At 47.9% G+C, this 18161-nt stretch overlaps 1 protein-coding gene across 2 annotated transcripts in view; it reads left to right on the top strand.

Annotated features, from left to right (window-relative positions):
* LOC146181658 (neprilysin-1-like) overlaps positions 1 to 18161 on the top strand; it is a 64195-nt gene that overhangs the window by 37841 nt on the left and 8193 nt on the right. For both annotated transcript variants that reach the window (XM_084576656.1, XM_084576655.1), the window contains exons 13-16: positions 9837 to 9888; positions 10429 to 10496; positions 11603 to 11733; positions 16075 to 16140. In XM_084576656.1, coding sequence (XP_084432782.1) covers positions 9837 to 9888; positions 10429 to 10496; positions 11603 to 11733; positions 16075 to 16140 — 317 coding nt within the window. The remainder of the gene's footprint in view (positions 1 to 9836; positions 9889 to 10428; positions 10497 to 11602; positions 11734 to 16074; positions 16141 to 18161) is intronic.

Below are 18161 nucleotides of genomic sequence, written 5' to 3'. Positions count from 1 at the left end.
TTCCTTCCTGCATGCTGGGCTTCCGCAAGGGACTCTGCACGCAAGATGCTTTCCTCCGGATTAGGGAAGAAGTCATCAACACCATACCCCGAAAAGGCGAAAATTTCATTCTGGCACTAGATCTCAAAGGAGCATTCGACAACATTGGCCACCAAACCATATTGCACGAATTAAACAATATCAACTGCGGGGAGAAAATCTTCAAATACGTGAAGGCTTTCCTCTCAGATCGCACAGCAACCATAGGAATTGGAGAGATCCGATCACCAAAAGTACCCATGCCGAACAAAGGTACACCGCAGGGTTCTGTAATCTCTCCAATGCTATTTAACGTAGCAATGATAAATTTCGCAAAAAAAACTTTTGACCCGCAATGATATGGGCTTCACTTTATACGTGGACGATATCACCATTTGGGCTACTCAGGGATCCTTGGCGCAAAAAGAAGAAGCTCTGCGAGCCGCTATAGACCTAGTCGAGGAATTTGCCGGGGAGAGCGGTCTTCAATGCTCCCCAGAAAAATCCGAACTTATCAGGCTACACAGAAGAAATTACAAGTCCCCAGGAGAAATTCAGCTCTCTCTAGGAGACCAGACAATTCAAGAGAAGGACAAGATCAGAGTTTTGGGGCTGTGGTTGCAAAGCAATTTGAGAGTGGATTATACAGTCAAAACATTCAAAACCACAGTCAACCAAATTTCCAGAATGATTAGAAGGGTGACCTGGCACCGGAAAGGGATGAGGGAGGAGGACACCCTCCGCCTTGTACAAGTTCTAGTCGTTAGCAGGATTACCTACGGGCTCCCATATCACGAAATTAGAATCACTGATAAAAGGGCTATTGACACTATCATAAGAGGAGCCTATAAAACGGCCCTAAACCTCCCGTCAACAACATCAACGGAACGTAGTTGGGCACTCGGAGTGCACAACAACTTCAAGGAGCTCAAGGAGGCGGTTCTAGAGAGTCAGAAACAACGCCTAACAACAACGCAGGCGGGTAGGAAAATCCTGTCAAAACTAGGGCTATGGCAGGCACTAAGAACTTCTGAGATCAAATCACAAATTCCGATATCCACAAGAAACAACATCTATGTGAACCCGATACCCAAGCACATGCACCATGCGTTACAGAAGGGTCGAAGGAAAGCCAGAGTCAAATCATTGGAAAAACAATAGTCTAAAGACGCGGACGTTGTCTACGTGCACATAGGGGCTTACGGCGAGCCTGGCAAGTTCACAATAGCTGCAGTTTACAACCAGAAGAGGCCAATTATTCAGGCTTCGATCTATACCAAGGATCCTGCGGAAGCGGAATCACTGACAATAGCCGTCACCATAAAAACACAAGACCACCAAAAAAAGTCATCACATGTAGTGACGGACTCCCAACCAGCCTGCAGGGACTACCTGGCCGGAAAACCTCACAGAAGAGCGTGTGCAATATTACGTTCCATCTCCCAGACGCACACAATTACATGGACAAGAAGGCCTAGAAGGAAATGAGGTAGCGAATGATCTAGCCCGAGCTCTCACAAACCGGGCGGATCCCCATCCCTACCCCACCTTTCTCCTAGGACCCTACAGCGACAGGCTGGAACACCTACGGTTAGAAAGAAGAATTTTCTCACCACCACACAAACAACTTCCTTCCTCGGACGCTATAGACTGGAGAAAAATACAAACACATTCCCTAATGTTCACATTTTAAATAAGATAAGCCCAACAAAATAGACGAGTTACTGTCCTTGGTGCGGTGCAAGCCCCACACTCTATCACATCTCTTGGAAATGCCAGGACAATCCTGACCCAACGTTACTAGTGTCATGCCCGACACACGAGCAGTGGGAGGCGGCCCTGACCAGCGACAACCTGGACGAGCAAGCCTGGATTATCCAGCTAGTCCGCAACTCAGCTGCTGCCAGCGGAGCCCTGGACTAGGGGCACCGACCACCCAGCTCCTGCGAATTCCTACTGATTATTATGCTCATTAAAAGTTCTTTCTCTCTGGGAATACGAAGAAGTCAGGGAGCTGTCAGATTGTGCCTGCTCGTCTCTGCGAAATCTGTTTGATTTTCCATTTAATACTCGATATATATGTCCCAGATAGCCTATATTGCAAGACCCTGACATGTTATCAGCGGCGGGTGCGGCTCCACAGATGCCGCACCCTGGATCATCACCTGAGTGTTCTGGCGTCGCGTCAGGCCTACCTCTGCAGACTGTGCCAGCTCTGCAATCATCACCCGTCATCCCAACCTGTGTATCATGCGGTCACCTGTCATCACCAGGTACTTCAGGACTCTCACCCTCTGATGCTCATCTACAACACGCATCTGGTCCTTCCACCGCAAGCTGGGATCGGCTGATGCCTACAGGTCAGGATGATTTTCCTGATAGCTCAGATACTTCGTCTGTCATTACCTGTATAGATGCTGCGGCGAAGTCTGCTCAAGAGCCAAATTTATTCAAGTGCCATCGAAGCGTCGCCGCAGCTCGAGGCGGTAGAATTTCAGTGTCAACGCAACTAACGCTTCTAAAGCGCCCAAGTGCAACCTCACAGTAATCATGAAACCAGTAGATACCGGATACCGTATTACTCGCTTTAATCCGCTGGCAATGAGGCAAGCATTTGAATCTCTGGGTCCAGATGCCGTCCTTCAAGTTCGCCCCAACGAGCGGCTTAATCTTCTGGCAGTTGACACCCGAACCACGGTCGCTACTGAACGCCTTTTACAAATACGATCAATAGCAGGAATTGCAGTGCAAGCATACGAGCCCCGACCAAACAACTTTGGCGTAGGAGTAATCAAGGGTGTGCCCCTGGATCTTTCTCAAATAGATATCTACTCGGCACTACTGCAGAGAGTTCCAATAAAATCGGTGCACCGTCTTGGAAATTCCGAAAATATCCGCATTGTTTTTGTGACAGAATCTGCGCCAGAATACGTTATTCTTGGATATACAAGATACCGTGTGCATGAATACATCCAAAAACCACGACAATGTGATAGATGTCAGCGCTTCGGCCATGTGACTACTGCTTGCCGACTAGACTTGCGCTGCCCACGCTGTGGGGGAAATCATGACCGTACCACGTGCCCAAGTGACATCCCCATTTGTCCCAACTGCGGAAAGCAGCATGAGACAACGTTTTCCAGCTGCACTGCCTACGAAAAGGACAAACTAATCTATAAGTACAAGATATCCAACAATACCGACTACAAGTCAGCAAAAGCTGCTTTAATTGACCAAAATCAAATCAGGAGTAGTCATCACAGAAAAACACCATTGACGGGAAAGAAATCACAAGGACAGTCACAGAAAGATGCTGCTGGTCATCCAAGAATTGATGACGTGGTTGAATTTCTTCCTCTTCCGCAACAATTAGAGGTTCAACAACCATCTGTACCAAGCCCACAAAAAATTACCGCACAGCAGCCTCATTTGAGGTGTGCATCCCGGAACCGCTCATGCGAAACCTCTATTCGCAGAAACTCTGACATTTCTAGTTCCCAACTGTGCTCACTTGTTGAGGCTGTTCGTGCTTTTCTTATACCACTCTCCTCGCCGGTGGCGAAAGCCATCCTTACAATTCTTGATTTCATATCTCCTCTCCTCGCGCAAGGGCGGTAGCAGACAATCAGTCGTCTGCTCCAGCCAGCGTGCAAGCCATCCGCCAGGCAGCCGGGCAAGCCAGGCAGACATCTCCTGTTGTCATTAAAATATATATATATATCTCTCTCCCTCTCTCTCTCTCTCTCTCTCTCTCTCTCTCTCTCTCTCTCTCTCTCCAGAATGTATTACGCCGCCATACTTGCTTATTTCTAAATTCACATCTCCAATTTTACTATTGTGAAATCCTTTCTTGATTTGCAATGTCTATTTTTATATCCATGTCATTTTAACCCAGAACTTACGGCATGACAATTCTGCGGCACCATCGTCGCACTGGTCGTCACTAGAACGTGGTGCTTTCTGAAGTCAGGAAGCTGTCGATGAGGCCTACGGATGTTTTCGCGGAGGGTAAGGGAACGCGCTGCATGGGCTTATTACCTAGAGGTCGTTGTAACAGTGGTGCCCAGGCGCATGTTGCTCCTCCATCAGCACGACTTGCACAAGAGTTGGTACTTGAAGCTGTGGGGAAAAAGTCGGCAGTCGACACAGCTTTTGCTGACAACCTTTTATCAATTTTGCCGCCGTTTGTAGCTGCTCTGTCCGGTTGGCGGGCAAAAAAGCCTGGGAGCATTTGTTTTGGTAGTGGCTGTAGTAAGAAGTAAAAGCAAATGCATGGGCCTGCTACTGGCTCTGTAGTTGAGCCACCTCCGCTGCCTCGTACGGACAGAAGAGAAAATAAAGAAGAAACTGCGTCGAGCTTGCGCATACGTCTTTTGAAGGGATAGCTTCACTCTGCTAGGTATATAAAGCCGGGTATCGCCGTGTGCGTAACACGTGGTAACACGACCTTGAGAGCACGTGACAGCTGCTGTGGAGAGGAAGAGTGCAGAGGATAGTCACAAATGCCACGCAAGCAGCAGAGAGGAGGAGGGTGGCAGCAGCATCCCAGCAGATCACCACCACCCCCTGCGGAGAGGAGAACGAGGATAGTTGCCGCACTGCGCATGCGCGCGCCTCCGCGGAGGCCTCGCCCCGCCGCCTTCGCCGGGTTGTCGCGAGGAAGAAAAGCCCCGCAGGTTACCCCAGGTATAGACTAAGGTGTGTCAAAGCCTCCTAGACACTTCAGGTCTGAGCGCTCTTTCCGTGATGTCACCAAGGAGTTTACATCCTCCTTGGAAGTCACACACTTTGACAGAGTGGAGCGAGAAAGCGTCTGCCGTCTTCACATGGGCCAGTAATGATGATTATGATGAAAATATTTATTGACATTGGCTTAGATTAAGGGAAGGCTGGTCGGGTCCCTAGTCCGGGACACCGTTGCTAAAAGCCGCTGCCCGTGCTCTTTCGACGAGGGCTCGCTGTTCCTCGAGGTCCGAGCTGGACAGGGCCGCCTCCCAGCCTTCCCACGTTGGCTGATTTATTATGCCAATACTGGTATTTTGTTTACAAGCCCATACCATATGCTATACGTTTGCCTTCTGGCCACAAACGTTGCACTGGGCCGAAAAGAATACGGGCTCAATGGCGTGAACTGTTGCTGGATTATTAAATGACATAGTTTGTAACCTTTGAAGGTGACACTCTTCTAATTTACTAAGACCCTTAGCGGGCTTCGGGAATGTCTGCCTTTCAAGGCGCAAATGCTGTAATATATCTGAATATGTTTTAACGGAAAGGGGGGGCCTAAATCAGCAAGGCAGGACATAGAAGGATTCAGGGGAAGAAAACCTCGGGCCAAAGCGTGTGCGCGCTCGTTTCCTTCAACTCCCTGGTGACCTGGTACCCATATTAGCTCCTTCTGTGCAGCTGAAGTCCTACATTGACTCAGAATTCTGCAGGCTAGCGGCGTGATTCTGCCACGCATACAGTTTCTACAAGCTGCCTGGGAATCTGTAACTATGTATTTCGATGCGAAGCGCGTTGCGGCTAGCTATCGCCACTTCCTCCATAGCCTGCGTATCCCAGTTACGAACTGAAAGCCCGTCCACGACCTGCATTTGGTGCACCACTGATACTGTTGATATCCCCGTTACAGGACCAGCAGCGTCCACGAAGAAGGCTCTTTCTTCTCTTGAATAAGATTCGTTCATCTTCTTGCTTCTCGCCCCTCGTCTAGCATGATGATGCTCCGAGTGCATGTTTTTGGGAGCGGAAGCGTAAGAAATTTGCTCTTCCACTCTTGAGGTATATCTTTTCTCGCAGCCACTTGTCGTGGAAAGCAAATGTTCAAATTTCCTAGACCCTGCGACCGCTCTTGGTTGTGGCCAGTCGCATTACCTGGCTTGTACGATGGGCGCTAATCAGTTCATCAGCGGTATTGGGCACCCCCAGTTGAAGCAGACGCAGCGTAGATGCTTTCATGGGTAGCCCGAGCGCCTTCTTATAAGCAGTTCGAATGATAACGCCCAGGTGGTTTAGATCGGTTTTCCTCATAGGAAGGTACGGGGCCACGTACACTATCCTGCAGATGAGAAAGGCCTGTATTAGCCTTAGGGTATCTTTTTCTCGAATACCGTTCTTGTTGGTTGCGATCTGAGATAGCATACGGATGAACTGTTCGCACACCGTTCGGAGCTTGGTGATCGCTGCTGCGTTCACACTCTTGGTGTTAGTAAGCAGCCCCAAAACCCTCATTGTCTCCACCTCGGGAATATGGGTATCATGGACCGAGATTTCCAGCGGTGCAGTATGCCCCTTCCCGTGCAGGACGAGGAGCTCCGACTTGTCCGGAGAACCACGCAGTCCGCATCCTTCTGCATGCTTTTGAACCGTAGTAGCAGTCTCTTGGAGGACCTCCTCCATATGTCCCAAGTTGCCCTTCGTTGTCTATATGGTTATGTCATCCTTTTAGAGGGCGCGGCGGATTCCCTTTATGGCATTAAGTTGTTCTGGCAGGTACATGAGGGAAACGTTGAAGAGCAGTGGAGAAAGGACCGCTCCCTCAGGCATCCCCCTGGTGCCCATGGGTATCGGCTCGGACCTTGTGTCGCCAATCTTGATGTGTGCTTGCCTATCTTTCAAGAAAGCCTTGATGTAATTAAAAGTATGCTTTCGCAGTTAGTACCCTGTAGGTTTTCCAGAATCTTGGAGTGATTCACGTTGTCGAAAGCTCCCTTAAGATCCAGCGCAAGTATAGCCCTACTGATGCATTTGCACGGGGGATCGATAACCTCTATCTTCAACTGCAGTACACGTCCGGGGTTGACAAGTGTGGCCTAAACCCCCGAGGCATAATATCTTGGTCTTCTATATACGCTGAAAACCGCATTTGTACCGCCTTCTCCATCAGTTTCCCTGTGAACGACGTAAGCGAAATTGGTCTCAGGTTATTGATGTGCACCTGCTTTCCAGGCTTGGGAATAAAGCTAACATCAGCCGTCTTCCACGCGTCGGGTAACTGTCCACTTTTCCAACACTCGTTGGTGTACTACGTGAGATGTTGAAGCGCTTCCGATTGAGATTGACAAGCAATCCCACCGTCACTCTTTCGTTCCCTGGTGCCGTGCCCCTCCTCATGGCCATAAGCGCCGCCTGTATTTCCTCGACATCGAGCTCTCGATCCAGGTCCGGATTCTCCATGCCCTCATAATCTCTTATTGGCTCATTGTCTTTCACTGTACATAGGTACTTGCTGGTGAGGGCTGCAACCAGCTGCTGGTCCGTGCCTGCGAAGCCATGTAGGGCTCTCTTGAGGTTAGGTTGCTGATCCCCACGGGACTTGGAAGGCTCTATCAAACATCTAAGAAGACTCAAAGCCGCCGTGGTGCTAAGGTGTCCTTGCAGCGAGTCGCATTTAGCCAACCAGTTGGTTTTGGCCAGGGTCCGTGCATACTCTTCTGCTTGCAGTGTTATTGGGCGATCTTGATCATCAGCTTGTGGTTATGTTTTTGATTTTTCCACCGCCGTGTGAGACTTCTTCTGGCCTCCCATAGATGTAGTAGGTGGTTGTCAATGGCCGGAACTCCTTCTGATGTCTGAAGCGTACGTGTAAAGCGGTCCCTCACTCCTAGCAATGACTCTGCCCACTCCTTGTACTTTTCAATGGGCGCGTTAAGCGTAGAGGCTTCCGCCTTTCGGAAAAACGACTAGCTCGTGAGCCGAGCGGTCCCTCTCGGTTTGCGATGCTTATTGTAGTCGAAGCAGATCTTGAGAATGCAGTGGTCACTCCCCAAGGTTTCCTGTGTGTTGTGCCAATCATAGTTTCTAGCTCTCTTAATCAAAGAGAAATCTGGACACGTATCTCTCAAGACACTGTTGCCAATCCTCGTGGGATGCTGCAGGTCAGTAAGAATCGTCAATGCTTGGTCCGAAATGGCTGCAGCGAGTTTCCTGCCCTTAATACCATCCTTCCTATAACCCCACAAGAAGCTATGTGCATTAAAATCCCCCACTATGATGAGAGGTGAACTTTTTGCCAATTGCGCTGCCTTTTGGAAAATCTCATCGAAAGACTCCTCCCTGTTCTTCGATCGACTATGTATGTTCAACACATACGCCCTTCTGCTAGTACATACGTTCGGAATAGCTGAATAAATGTATGTTCCACCTCAGTTACTAACTCCAGTTCGATTGTCACAGCCGTGCAATCCTTATGCCCCAAAATGCAAGTGGATGAAAATACATTCTGCATAGAACGCCGGTGCAGTTTGATTCGTTCAACGAAACGCTGGTTGTGTTCGATTTAACGCCCGGTCACCCACAGCCATAGCTCCCGGTTGGTATCTCATCTTTCGGATCATCTTTATGGCGTTTTATTTGCTGACGGACTACGCCGTGACTTTGTGTCGCTGTTGCAGTCGCTCAGCATCAGTTTCGCTTGGATTTAAAATCAATAAGTTCGTTTTTTTCCCCTGTTGTCAACAAAACATGCTAACTGAAGTAACGTGTGGCATTAGCTTTCTTTACGCTCCTTAATCTAACATACCTCTATACCTAACCATTAGTTAGAGACATAGCTTTTCGCTGCATCCGATTGGGGCCGGAAACATTCACTTTCGAAGTTTTCAGTACTCGCTTTTACTGCTCTTTACAAGGCGGTGCGCTGCTGCATAAAAAACATGCTTACTGTTATTAAAACCCTTTAAACGTACTTGTTTTCGACACACGCGCCGGTGCGGACAAATAAACGGAACACGCTATTTCCTTCTAAACTTTTTCACTGTTTGCATAATTGAAACTGGCAGTAATTATATATGCGAACCGGTAGTAGACGCTAGTGGCCTTTCACTGGAACAATTTTTCTTCTTACCTCCAGTGCAGAAAGCGTGATTTTATAATAACAGAAAAGCGTGCACAGTTTACTTATGTCCGAAATTGTACATGTCCGCTGTGAAGTTAGAACAGAAATAGTAAGCAGACGCAGGGAGAAACATACAAAGCCAGAGCTTTCGAGACTCCCGCCACCCCGGCCTCCCGAGCATTCACCAATGAGTGGTGCCGCCAGTGGCTGATAAATGCAAACTGCGGAATCACACGCTTCTCTTCACTCCGACTCGGCAGACCCCTCCTACGTAAGATGAGAGGGCATTGTCGGGACCCCGTTGTTCGATCTCCCGTACGTAATAGAGCAGCATTGGTCGGAAGCATGAACCACACCCAAGACTCCTGCTATATTTCATTAAGGGATAACGGACATTGTAGTCAAGGAAGGACCGGATGTCTTCCAAATGACAGCCTTCATTCAGTTTCCTGGGCCCACACTCCACTGTACATGGTGGCACGTTCTCAAAAGGTCCACCTCCATGGTCCACTAAAATTAATACTCTATGGCGGTAACTGAGCGCGAGAGGTGTTACACGCGTGCGTTTTCGGCAGCAGCATTTAAATGACTACGTGAAAGTCCTGCGGTGCTAAACTGTGACAGCATTCAAAAGATAGTGTAAGCGACCGCTGTCACTAGCGGACTGTGTCGCCAGATTTCATATTTTATCAAAATTCTGATGCAAGAGTTTTGTTATGCAGCGTTCTGGGTGGTGTCATGCTATTTCGTTCTCATTTAGCTACTCAGCTGTAGACCAGTTTGCGACGTGAGTTCAATATGGTAATAGCTTAAGAGTTCTCCTCATTCTTCGACTTACCAGACATACGATTGGCACCTTGGTTTGCCGTTGTTTCGCATACAGTAAGAGTAAACAACTAGGCGGTATAAAGCGAGCAGAAAATACACGTGATCTACTAACAACTCCGAAGATAACACAATGGCCTTTCTTGCCTTGCAGCATACCCTGCCGGAATCCTTCAAGGTGTCTTCTATGAGCATGGACTTCCCCGGTAAGGCACACTTCCTACATGCGGTAGTAACCTTCAGCAGTTCCATATGTTTTACGGCAACTACTCTGCTGGTTTAACTCCCATAGACAATAACAATATTTCACTGCCGTTAGCAACGCATTAACGTGCAGTAGCAATGCATTTGTAAGAAGATAACCCCATTTAGATTAGGTAAACAGGAATTATAAAATTTGCCTTAATCATTATGCATTCTTCGCATCCTCAGTACCGGAAACCAGTACGCTGCATGGCTTTATTTTGTTCTTCATATTGTTTCCTAAAGCAACGTTGTTAGTAGCTTTTAAGGCACTTAGATCATAGCAAACCTGCTACTAGCATATCGTAAGAGAGAAGAAAGAGATTATTTGAAGCAACATTTAAAATAAATCAATATGTTATCCAGCCGAAACCATCAAGTACGTTAGAACAATTCCAGCGGAATGTCGATATTGTTTTCCTATCTACAGCTGCCATTATATGCCTGACACCACTGTTAACAAGTGCTAAATCATGTGAACTGAAACTTGCATTCGCCTACAGCTCACTCAACTTTGGAGCCATTGGTATGGTGGTCGGCCACGAAATGACGCACGGCTTTGACGACGAGGGTGAGTAGCCGGCAGGAAAGTCTCCTGAAAATTTATCACGTGCTTTATTAATTAGCTGAAAAGGCGTTCTGAGCATTGTTATTTCGATGCCAGTACGAACTAAGAGTCAAGTTCAAAGCGGCTCATCTAAAGACACTTATTGCTGTTGTTCATTCATGTGCCAGTTCAAATATCTTTGTGTTCATGAAACCACGAATTGAGCAATGACATCACGTGCAAGTCTTGTATCTTTTACTGTTAGCACACTGTTTGCTTTTTTAATCGTCACTCAAAAAAAAAAAGATAACGGCTTCAAAGCTGTTAAGAATGTGTGTTTCTTGTGTAATGTTTTGGCTTGATTATTTTTATTGGATTTACATTTATTGTGAAGCACTACTTTACGGGGTAACCGAAGATCACGAGGTACGTATAGGAAGCCTAAATTTAACCGTTCCAGAAAAAAAATAAAACTCGAAGTTGGAGCTTACAATCCACCCAGCAATTTTCCCTGAGAAGCGAGGACAGAATCTCATAGCTGTCACCCGCCTACTTTCCCGCGCTGCGGATTGTATATTGTCTTCGTATTACCATTCGCACACAAGGATTTAAACACACCGCTACGTAATTGCCCAGTTAGGGTGCGTTGAACGGTTGTAAAATGTTATACCGCGCTATCACTATGGTCACCAGTCACTGATTTGAAACCCCTGGTCTTAAACCGAAATCTAAATAAAACGCACCATGCTGGCGCACATACTGCACGTCTGGTCAGCTTAGCTAAATGAGCTGGAATTTTATTGCTCAAATTTCACTTCGGTTAATATGAAACATCCATGACTTCTCACATCGAATCTGAGAAATCTTCCTGTACACTTATGCTTATTACCTGCTTAACTCTGTTGTCTGTTGTCATGTCGTCTGTACTCAGCTTCAGCACTAGCAGGATGGGCACAAGCTTTTATGCATCTTTCAGCAGCACACACAAGCACGCACACACACACGTGCGCAAGAACAGAGTAAAAGTACCCCTCGTGCATTCATAGGAAATATTGGATGCAATATATATGTTAACTGCACATTCATGCCACGACTGGTGACTGATGTTTATCTTCTCCGTGCCCCTGCAGGAAGCCAGTACGATGCCTACGGTGAACTGAAACAGTGGTGGACAAACGAGACACGGGCTCATTTTAAGGATAAGGCCAAGTGCTTCATTGACCAGTACGGAAACATCACTGACAAAGCGACCAACATGTCGGTGAGTTTGCGAACCTCTCATTAAATGGGTTTAGTACTCTTTCGCATATCACAGTTATGATCGACACTGTACCATCATTCGAAAGTATAATTGGGCGAAAGATACATCCAGTCCTCTTTCTGGTCTCATAAATGTGCTTTAGCTAAAGTAAGAATGTAATACATATCAGAAATAACAACATCACCAATTTCGTTCTGGCGTCGCCTTGTATGAGAGTTCTGTACACATTCCTCACACAAGACACCACTGAAAATGGATGATCATTCTGTTGAAATTTCACCATGTATGTATATGCGCACTGTTGAAATTATGTTGATAATCGAGAACATCCCTTCTGGTGCAGTCCTCAGCAAATGTTGAGCGAGTGTTGAATAAGGCCCCATGAGTCTCTTTTGAGCGCAGGTCGAATCTACGCCACCGTAGTTGTGTTTGCTTTTAACTGAAATGCTCTGGAAACTGCAAGTGATGTAATTTGATTATAAATCATCAAGTGCAGAACAACAAAAAGCAGAGTACCAACATTGTTGGCCAACAGCAGGCATGAGCTGGTTTTGCATTAATTAAAAAGCAGTAGTACAGTGATGAGCAGAATTGTCCAGAGCGCGCCGACGGTGCTCTGCTGAGCAAGTGAGTGCCATCTAAGTTAAGCGTCTGGTGCGCATGCGCGGGCAAATCAAAGCAGTGCCAACTTGGGGTTGTCGGCCTCATTTTCACGCAGGCTTGCGTTTCACACCGTCAGGGTCGCGCTGAATGATATGCAACAGCAGATGTCAGGATGAAAAACAACTCGTTTCGAACGAATCACGAGACGGCTAGGCAAGTAAGCGCGAGGTATTCGGTAAGGAGAAGCGCGAGGTAAAACGGGCGCAAATGATAGCATACGATTGTGCCTTTCAAACACATTAAGTTAAGATTGCGAAAATTTGGACTATATACTTGCTTGATGTCCTTTTGTTGTGGAAGCAATATTACGCCTACTAGACCATTTCTTCGCGATAGCCACGTCGCACCATCGCGCACTACTTACCAAGGCCTCATGCCACCGCCTCGTCTAGCAGCTGCTCCTCCGTCGCCTAGCAACGCCATCACGCACGCCCACTCCTCTTGCTGCGAAGGGGATGTGGTTAAGGGTGGCAGTTCCTGGCCCTACGGGCTGGGACGGTAGGTCAAGGCCGCTTGCGGCGGGGGCTAGCCAGCCACCGCATTTTATGTGTTGTAGGCCGTCATTGCACCCGCCACTGCTTCGGTGGTGGACGACGGCTGCTGTTCCGGCACGCGTCTTTCTCTCCCTCTTCCTTTTCCTTTCTTCTCTATTTTCTCTTCTGTCCGCACTGCGTCCGTGTGCTGTGCGATGTCAGAGCACGTTAATGATCCCCAGGTGGTCGAAATTACCGTAGCCCTCCACTACGGCTCCTCTTTCTCTCTTTCCACTTTCACTCCCACCTTCCTCCCTTCCCTTACGGCGCGGTTGCGGTGTCCACAGAAAACAAGTGAGACAGTTACCGCGCCTTTCCCTTCCTATAAATAAATCAGTTTATAAATAAATCGGGCAGCGGAGGTGGCTCAGATACAAAGCCAGTAGCAGACCACTGCATTTTCTTTTCCTTCTTCCTACAGCCACAACAACAACCTCTTGATGCGACTGAAGGAAGAAGGAAAAGAAAATGCACAGGCCTGCTACTGGCTCTGTAGCTGAACCCTCTCCGCTGCCTCGTGAGAGAAGAGAAAATAGAGAAGAAAAAGAAAAGGGGGGGAAAGACGCGCGTCGCAAAAGCAGTCGTCCACCCCCGAAACGGCAGCGGCTGCAATGACGGCCTACAATAATATTAATATTAATTGGTTCACAGATTAAAAAAGAAGGCGTAGTATTTGTCACACTTGTTTCTGTGAACACCTGAACCGTGCCGTAAGGGAAGGGAGGAAGGTGGGAGTGAAAGTGGAAAGAAAGAAAGACAGATAGAAATTCAGTGGCAGGCTAGCCCCTGCAGCAAGCGGCAGAGACCTACCAGTCCCAGCCCCGTAGGGCCAGGAGCAACCACCGTCCTCTCGCAGCTCCACTCGCTCCATGTGGAGAGGGTGTGCTACCGCGAGGTAATACCAGTGCGCTTCAGCTCGGTAGAACAGTTTCGCCATGGACACAGCCACAGAAAAGTCCAGGAGACAGGCTGAGAAGGAGAAGGAGCAACGTGCATATGAAACCGACGAAGAACGTGCCGCCCGATTGCCGAAACGTCGTGAGAGGTATGCAGCTAAGCGTTTCGCTTCTTCTTCTGAGTTTGACGACTACGAGGCGAGCTGCTCGAGTTCCCAGTGTGAGTCCTCTTCTGCAGAGCTAGGCTTACCAAACAGGAATGTTGGAATGCAGCTAGACGGAGACGTCAACATGCAAAATCGACAAATAAAGAGACGTCACATTACTTTACCGGCCACAAGAGCGTGTTCAGGATTAATAGACGAGCTACAAAGCTATGCAAAGGGGAGAAAGACGCGCCTACGTCTAAGACGCACCTACGCTATCGTCTACGTCGATAAAGCGAAGTAGTACAACTAAGCTGCCACAAAGCGGATCATAAGCGTAGCCAAGCATTCGTTGCTTCCGTAACACAACCAGGTTTAAAAAGAGCTAAACCACAGACAATTTTTTTCGCCTTGCCCATATCAGGTTAGCGCGTACCACCACGTTACCACCACGTACCTACAATGAATCGCAGGCGTACTGTCTCATGCCTTCTTTTTGCACTGTGTTCTCACCAACTAGGTACAAGTTGGCCGTTCCATACAGACGCGAAATGTGCCGTCCCTCGTAGATAATTGCGCAGGGCAGATAAACACCGAAAGGCGTTAACGACGCGGCAAGGGGTGTGTATGCAGAAACGTGGGATAAACTATCAGTCGCGCTTCCATTCCTGGCCGTCTCGTGCACTCGTGAAACATGGCTGCATGGCGACGCCCTAACCACCTTCACAGCATCACAAATTCAGGAAGCGTGGCCTTGGCGGCACGAAACGAACTCACAAGGCGGGGCCGGAAAAGGAAGCGATGAGTAGGCACCACTTTGTTTACGGCGCGCATGCTGACGAAAGGTATAGCTCAAACCCAGAGTCTAACGTTAAATGGCGCTGACTTGCTCCGCAGAGCACCGTCAGCGCGCTCTACACAGGGCTGCTCATTACTGTACGGCGCGTCATCTCCTGCTTGCGATCAGTTAACAATTTCGATATTTCTATAACAAAGGGCAACGTGAACCTTTCCTTCGTTACATAATGGTTAGCAACAAATATATCAATAGTATTGACAAGATTATTCTGAACTGCACTTATGCACTGATCTAATGGGTATGTCTTAAGAGTGAAGCATTACGGTGACACTTCCGACTATGACGGAGAAACAGTTCAGGCCATGCGAACGGCTTGCACGGGAGAAACGCGCCGTACGATATCAGCAGGCTGATATCGCAAGGGCGCCGTTCATCTCTGTTTCTTTTTTCTTCCATAGTGAGGCTGACATTGAGATCGGCAGCCCGGTTCGGAGAAGTGTGTCTAGTACTTTATGTGGTCACTTGCGTCGAGTGTACCACTAGTGCAATGTCCTGGCGTGAAAATTCTTACGGCATGTTATCAACCATCAGTGCAGAGAGCTGACCATGCACTTTTAAATTGCTCACGTATTTGCTTAGTGCTCTCATCTTCTATTGTAGAACCTGGCCAATGGTGAAATACTAATTAGATCTTCAAAGCATAATCTAATCGCTACATCATGTTTTTATCCTTTCCACGTAAAACGTGAAAAATATCGGTCAGCGTAACAAGCGCACGAGTTTCTCCGGAACGTACGAAACCGACAATATAAAGTGGACACAAACGAGCGATAGAAAATTAAGACAAACAAAGCGATAATCCTGTTGGCCATCTATTGATTGAACTCGATTTGTGTTGAATATCCACCGTGATTCCGTTATTCCAACAGACGGTCAACAGCCGGATAATCGAGATTGTAAGCCCATTTTTGTAAGAAGAAAGACAGTAAATAATGTAGGCATCTATGGGTATGCGTTCAGACCATGGCCCGTTCGCATCGTTGAAGTCATAAAGAAATGCGGTCACCTGAGCTATAACAAAGCTTTAAACAACTTGCCCTTTCTACGCATGGGCGGAAAAGTGATTTGATTCAGTCATATCCTTAGCACTGAAATGAAGCAGCGTCGACCACCCAATGTACCCTAAAACTGACACCACATTAGTGGACTCTGTTATCGACTGAACTATATTTGCTTACCCAGATAGCTTGAGCCGTTTTTATGAGGAGTAATGTTCTCCGTATTCTCCCTTTCTATATCTGTAGCTCAATGGCAGAAACACCGTGGGTGAAAACATTGCCGACAACGGCGGCCTTCGATTGGCCTTCGAGGTAAGTCCGCAGTCCTCACTCTTCAAACTTTGTTTAACATAGCTCATTTCTGTGACTCAGCAGCACTACCTCAAAAGACAGGTTTGACACCACAGAGGGTTCTCGCACAGGCTCTGTCCACACTATTTGATAATACATCGCGGTATACAGGATGTTCTATGACCGCCACTACAGACGAGCTGGTGAAAACACCAAGTTGGGTTACACTCAAGGCGAATACCCCAAAAATACAAAAATGGACGGCCTCCACCATAGCTCAGCTGATAGGTTAACGGGCGTGATAAACGGTACCCATTTCGAACCTTACTGAAAGCGTGTGGCTGTTCCGTGCGCGGTGGCGTTATGTGCTTGTTCGGCTGAAAAGTCGTCACCGTCGCCGTACCAACAGTTTTAATGTCGCGTAGAAAACACGTGAGCAAAAAAATGTCTGCGACTTGTCTACGCGCTATGCCTAGTTATGAAATCCAAAGTTTTATTGTACTAGGTTTAGCCAATTTTACACGTTTTAAGGCATTAGCCTTCAAGGGCTCATGCTCGCGAATTGAAGAATTCTAGGGGGAACTTTGGATCATTAAACTGTTATGAGGCGAAAGCCTCTCTCGCGCGGTGGTCCGAAGCACGGTGCAATAACATTTCATTTTTCACTCCCACCTTCGCGATGACGCTATAGCGTAAGCTACCAGCCAACATATAGAGCACCGCTTTAACCGAGCCGTATGAACGTGCCTGCCTGGCCTAGGGATAACGTGAATGCAATGGTTTTGACATGCTGGTTATAATACCACCCTCCCATATTAAAGGAGAGGCGCGAGTTAGCAGCTGCTGTCAAACGTAATCTCATGAAGCTGTGCATCCAGTTGGGCTCGGTCATGTCAACTGCCAACTACCGCCTCCCACAATCCCCTCTTCCAGCCTTTGGCTGTAACGGACGGGCGGTCGCCGCGAGTATGAGCGCTTAAGGCTTTCTCCTTAAAACAGAAAGAGGTGCCATAGTGGAGGGCTTCACACCACCTCGCTATATAGTTTCGCCTCATCGCAGTTTAGTGATCTAAAGTGCCCCCTAGACTTTTCATTTTTATCCTCTCGCTTGGAAATAGCTGTATCTCGTCTCCGCATATTGCACCCGCCACTGCTTCGGTGGTGGACGACGGCTGTTGTTGCGGCGCGCGTCTTTCTCTCCCTCTTCTTTTTTCCATTCTTCTCTTTTTTCTCTTCTGTTGTTGTTGTCGTGGCTGTAGGAAGAAGGAAAAGAAAATGCATGGGCCTGCTACTGGCTCTGTAGCTGAGCCACCTCCACTGCCTCGTACAGACAGAAGAGAAAATAGGAAAGAAAAAGAACAGGGAGAGAAAGACGCGCGCCGCAAAAATAGCCGTCGTCCACCACCTAAGCGATGGCGGTACCAATGACGGTCTACAACAAATAAAAATTCGGTGGCTGGCTAGCCCCCGCCGCAAGCGGCGTTGATCTACCGTCCGAGCCCCGTAGGGCCAGGAACTGCCACCCTTCACCCCAGTCCGACCTTCTCTTCTGTCCGCACGAGGCAGCGGAGGTGGCTCAGCTACATAGCCAGAAGCAGGCCCGCGTATTTTCTTTTCCTTCTTCCTACAGCCACAACAACCCGGAACAGTAGGCAGGCATCTAAACGCTGTGCCACTGCGGTGGGGCAAAAAACTTGTTTTTATCCGAAACCTTTACTGCGCCATGTAGTTCAAGCCGCCGAGTATGCTCGGTTTTCATCTTGAATGAGAATAAAAATTCAAATTTCTTTGTTAAGCGTCGTGATCGTCATGTGTCTTTGGGGCATAGTGGCGTACAGGCCACGAAATGGCCCATGGGAATTGTCAAGTGAAGGTCACGTGAGGTGCCGTTAGGTATGCACGGTGTTCACCTTCAGGGTGATTTCACGCCACGCTTTCCGGTCTCTCACTATCTTCCTAACATTACATAACTTCATCTGCAGCGCCTTGAGGATGCCATCTAACCGTCACGTTCGCTGCCTACCCCACTGCCTTTCTTTGGA

Source organism: Amblyomma maculatum, chromosome 8, assembly GCF_055883805.1.
Source record: "Amblyomma maculatum isolate TAMU_Amacu chromosome 8, ASM5588380v1, whole genome shotgun sequence".
In the NCBI taxonomy this organism is placed as follows: Eukaryota; Metazoa; Arthropoda; class Arachnida; order Ixodida; family Ixodidae; genus Amblyomma; species Amblyomma maculatum.
This window is presented reverse-complemented; position numbering and strand designations above follow the sequence as displayed.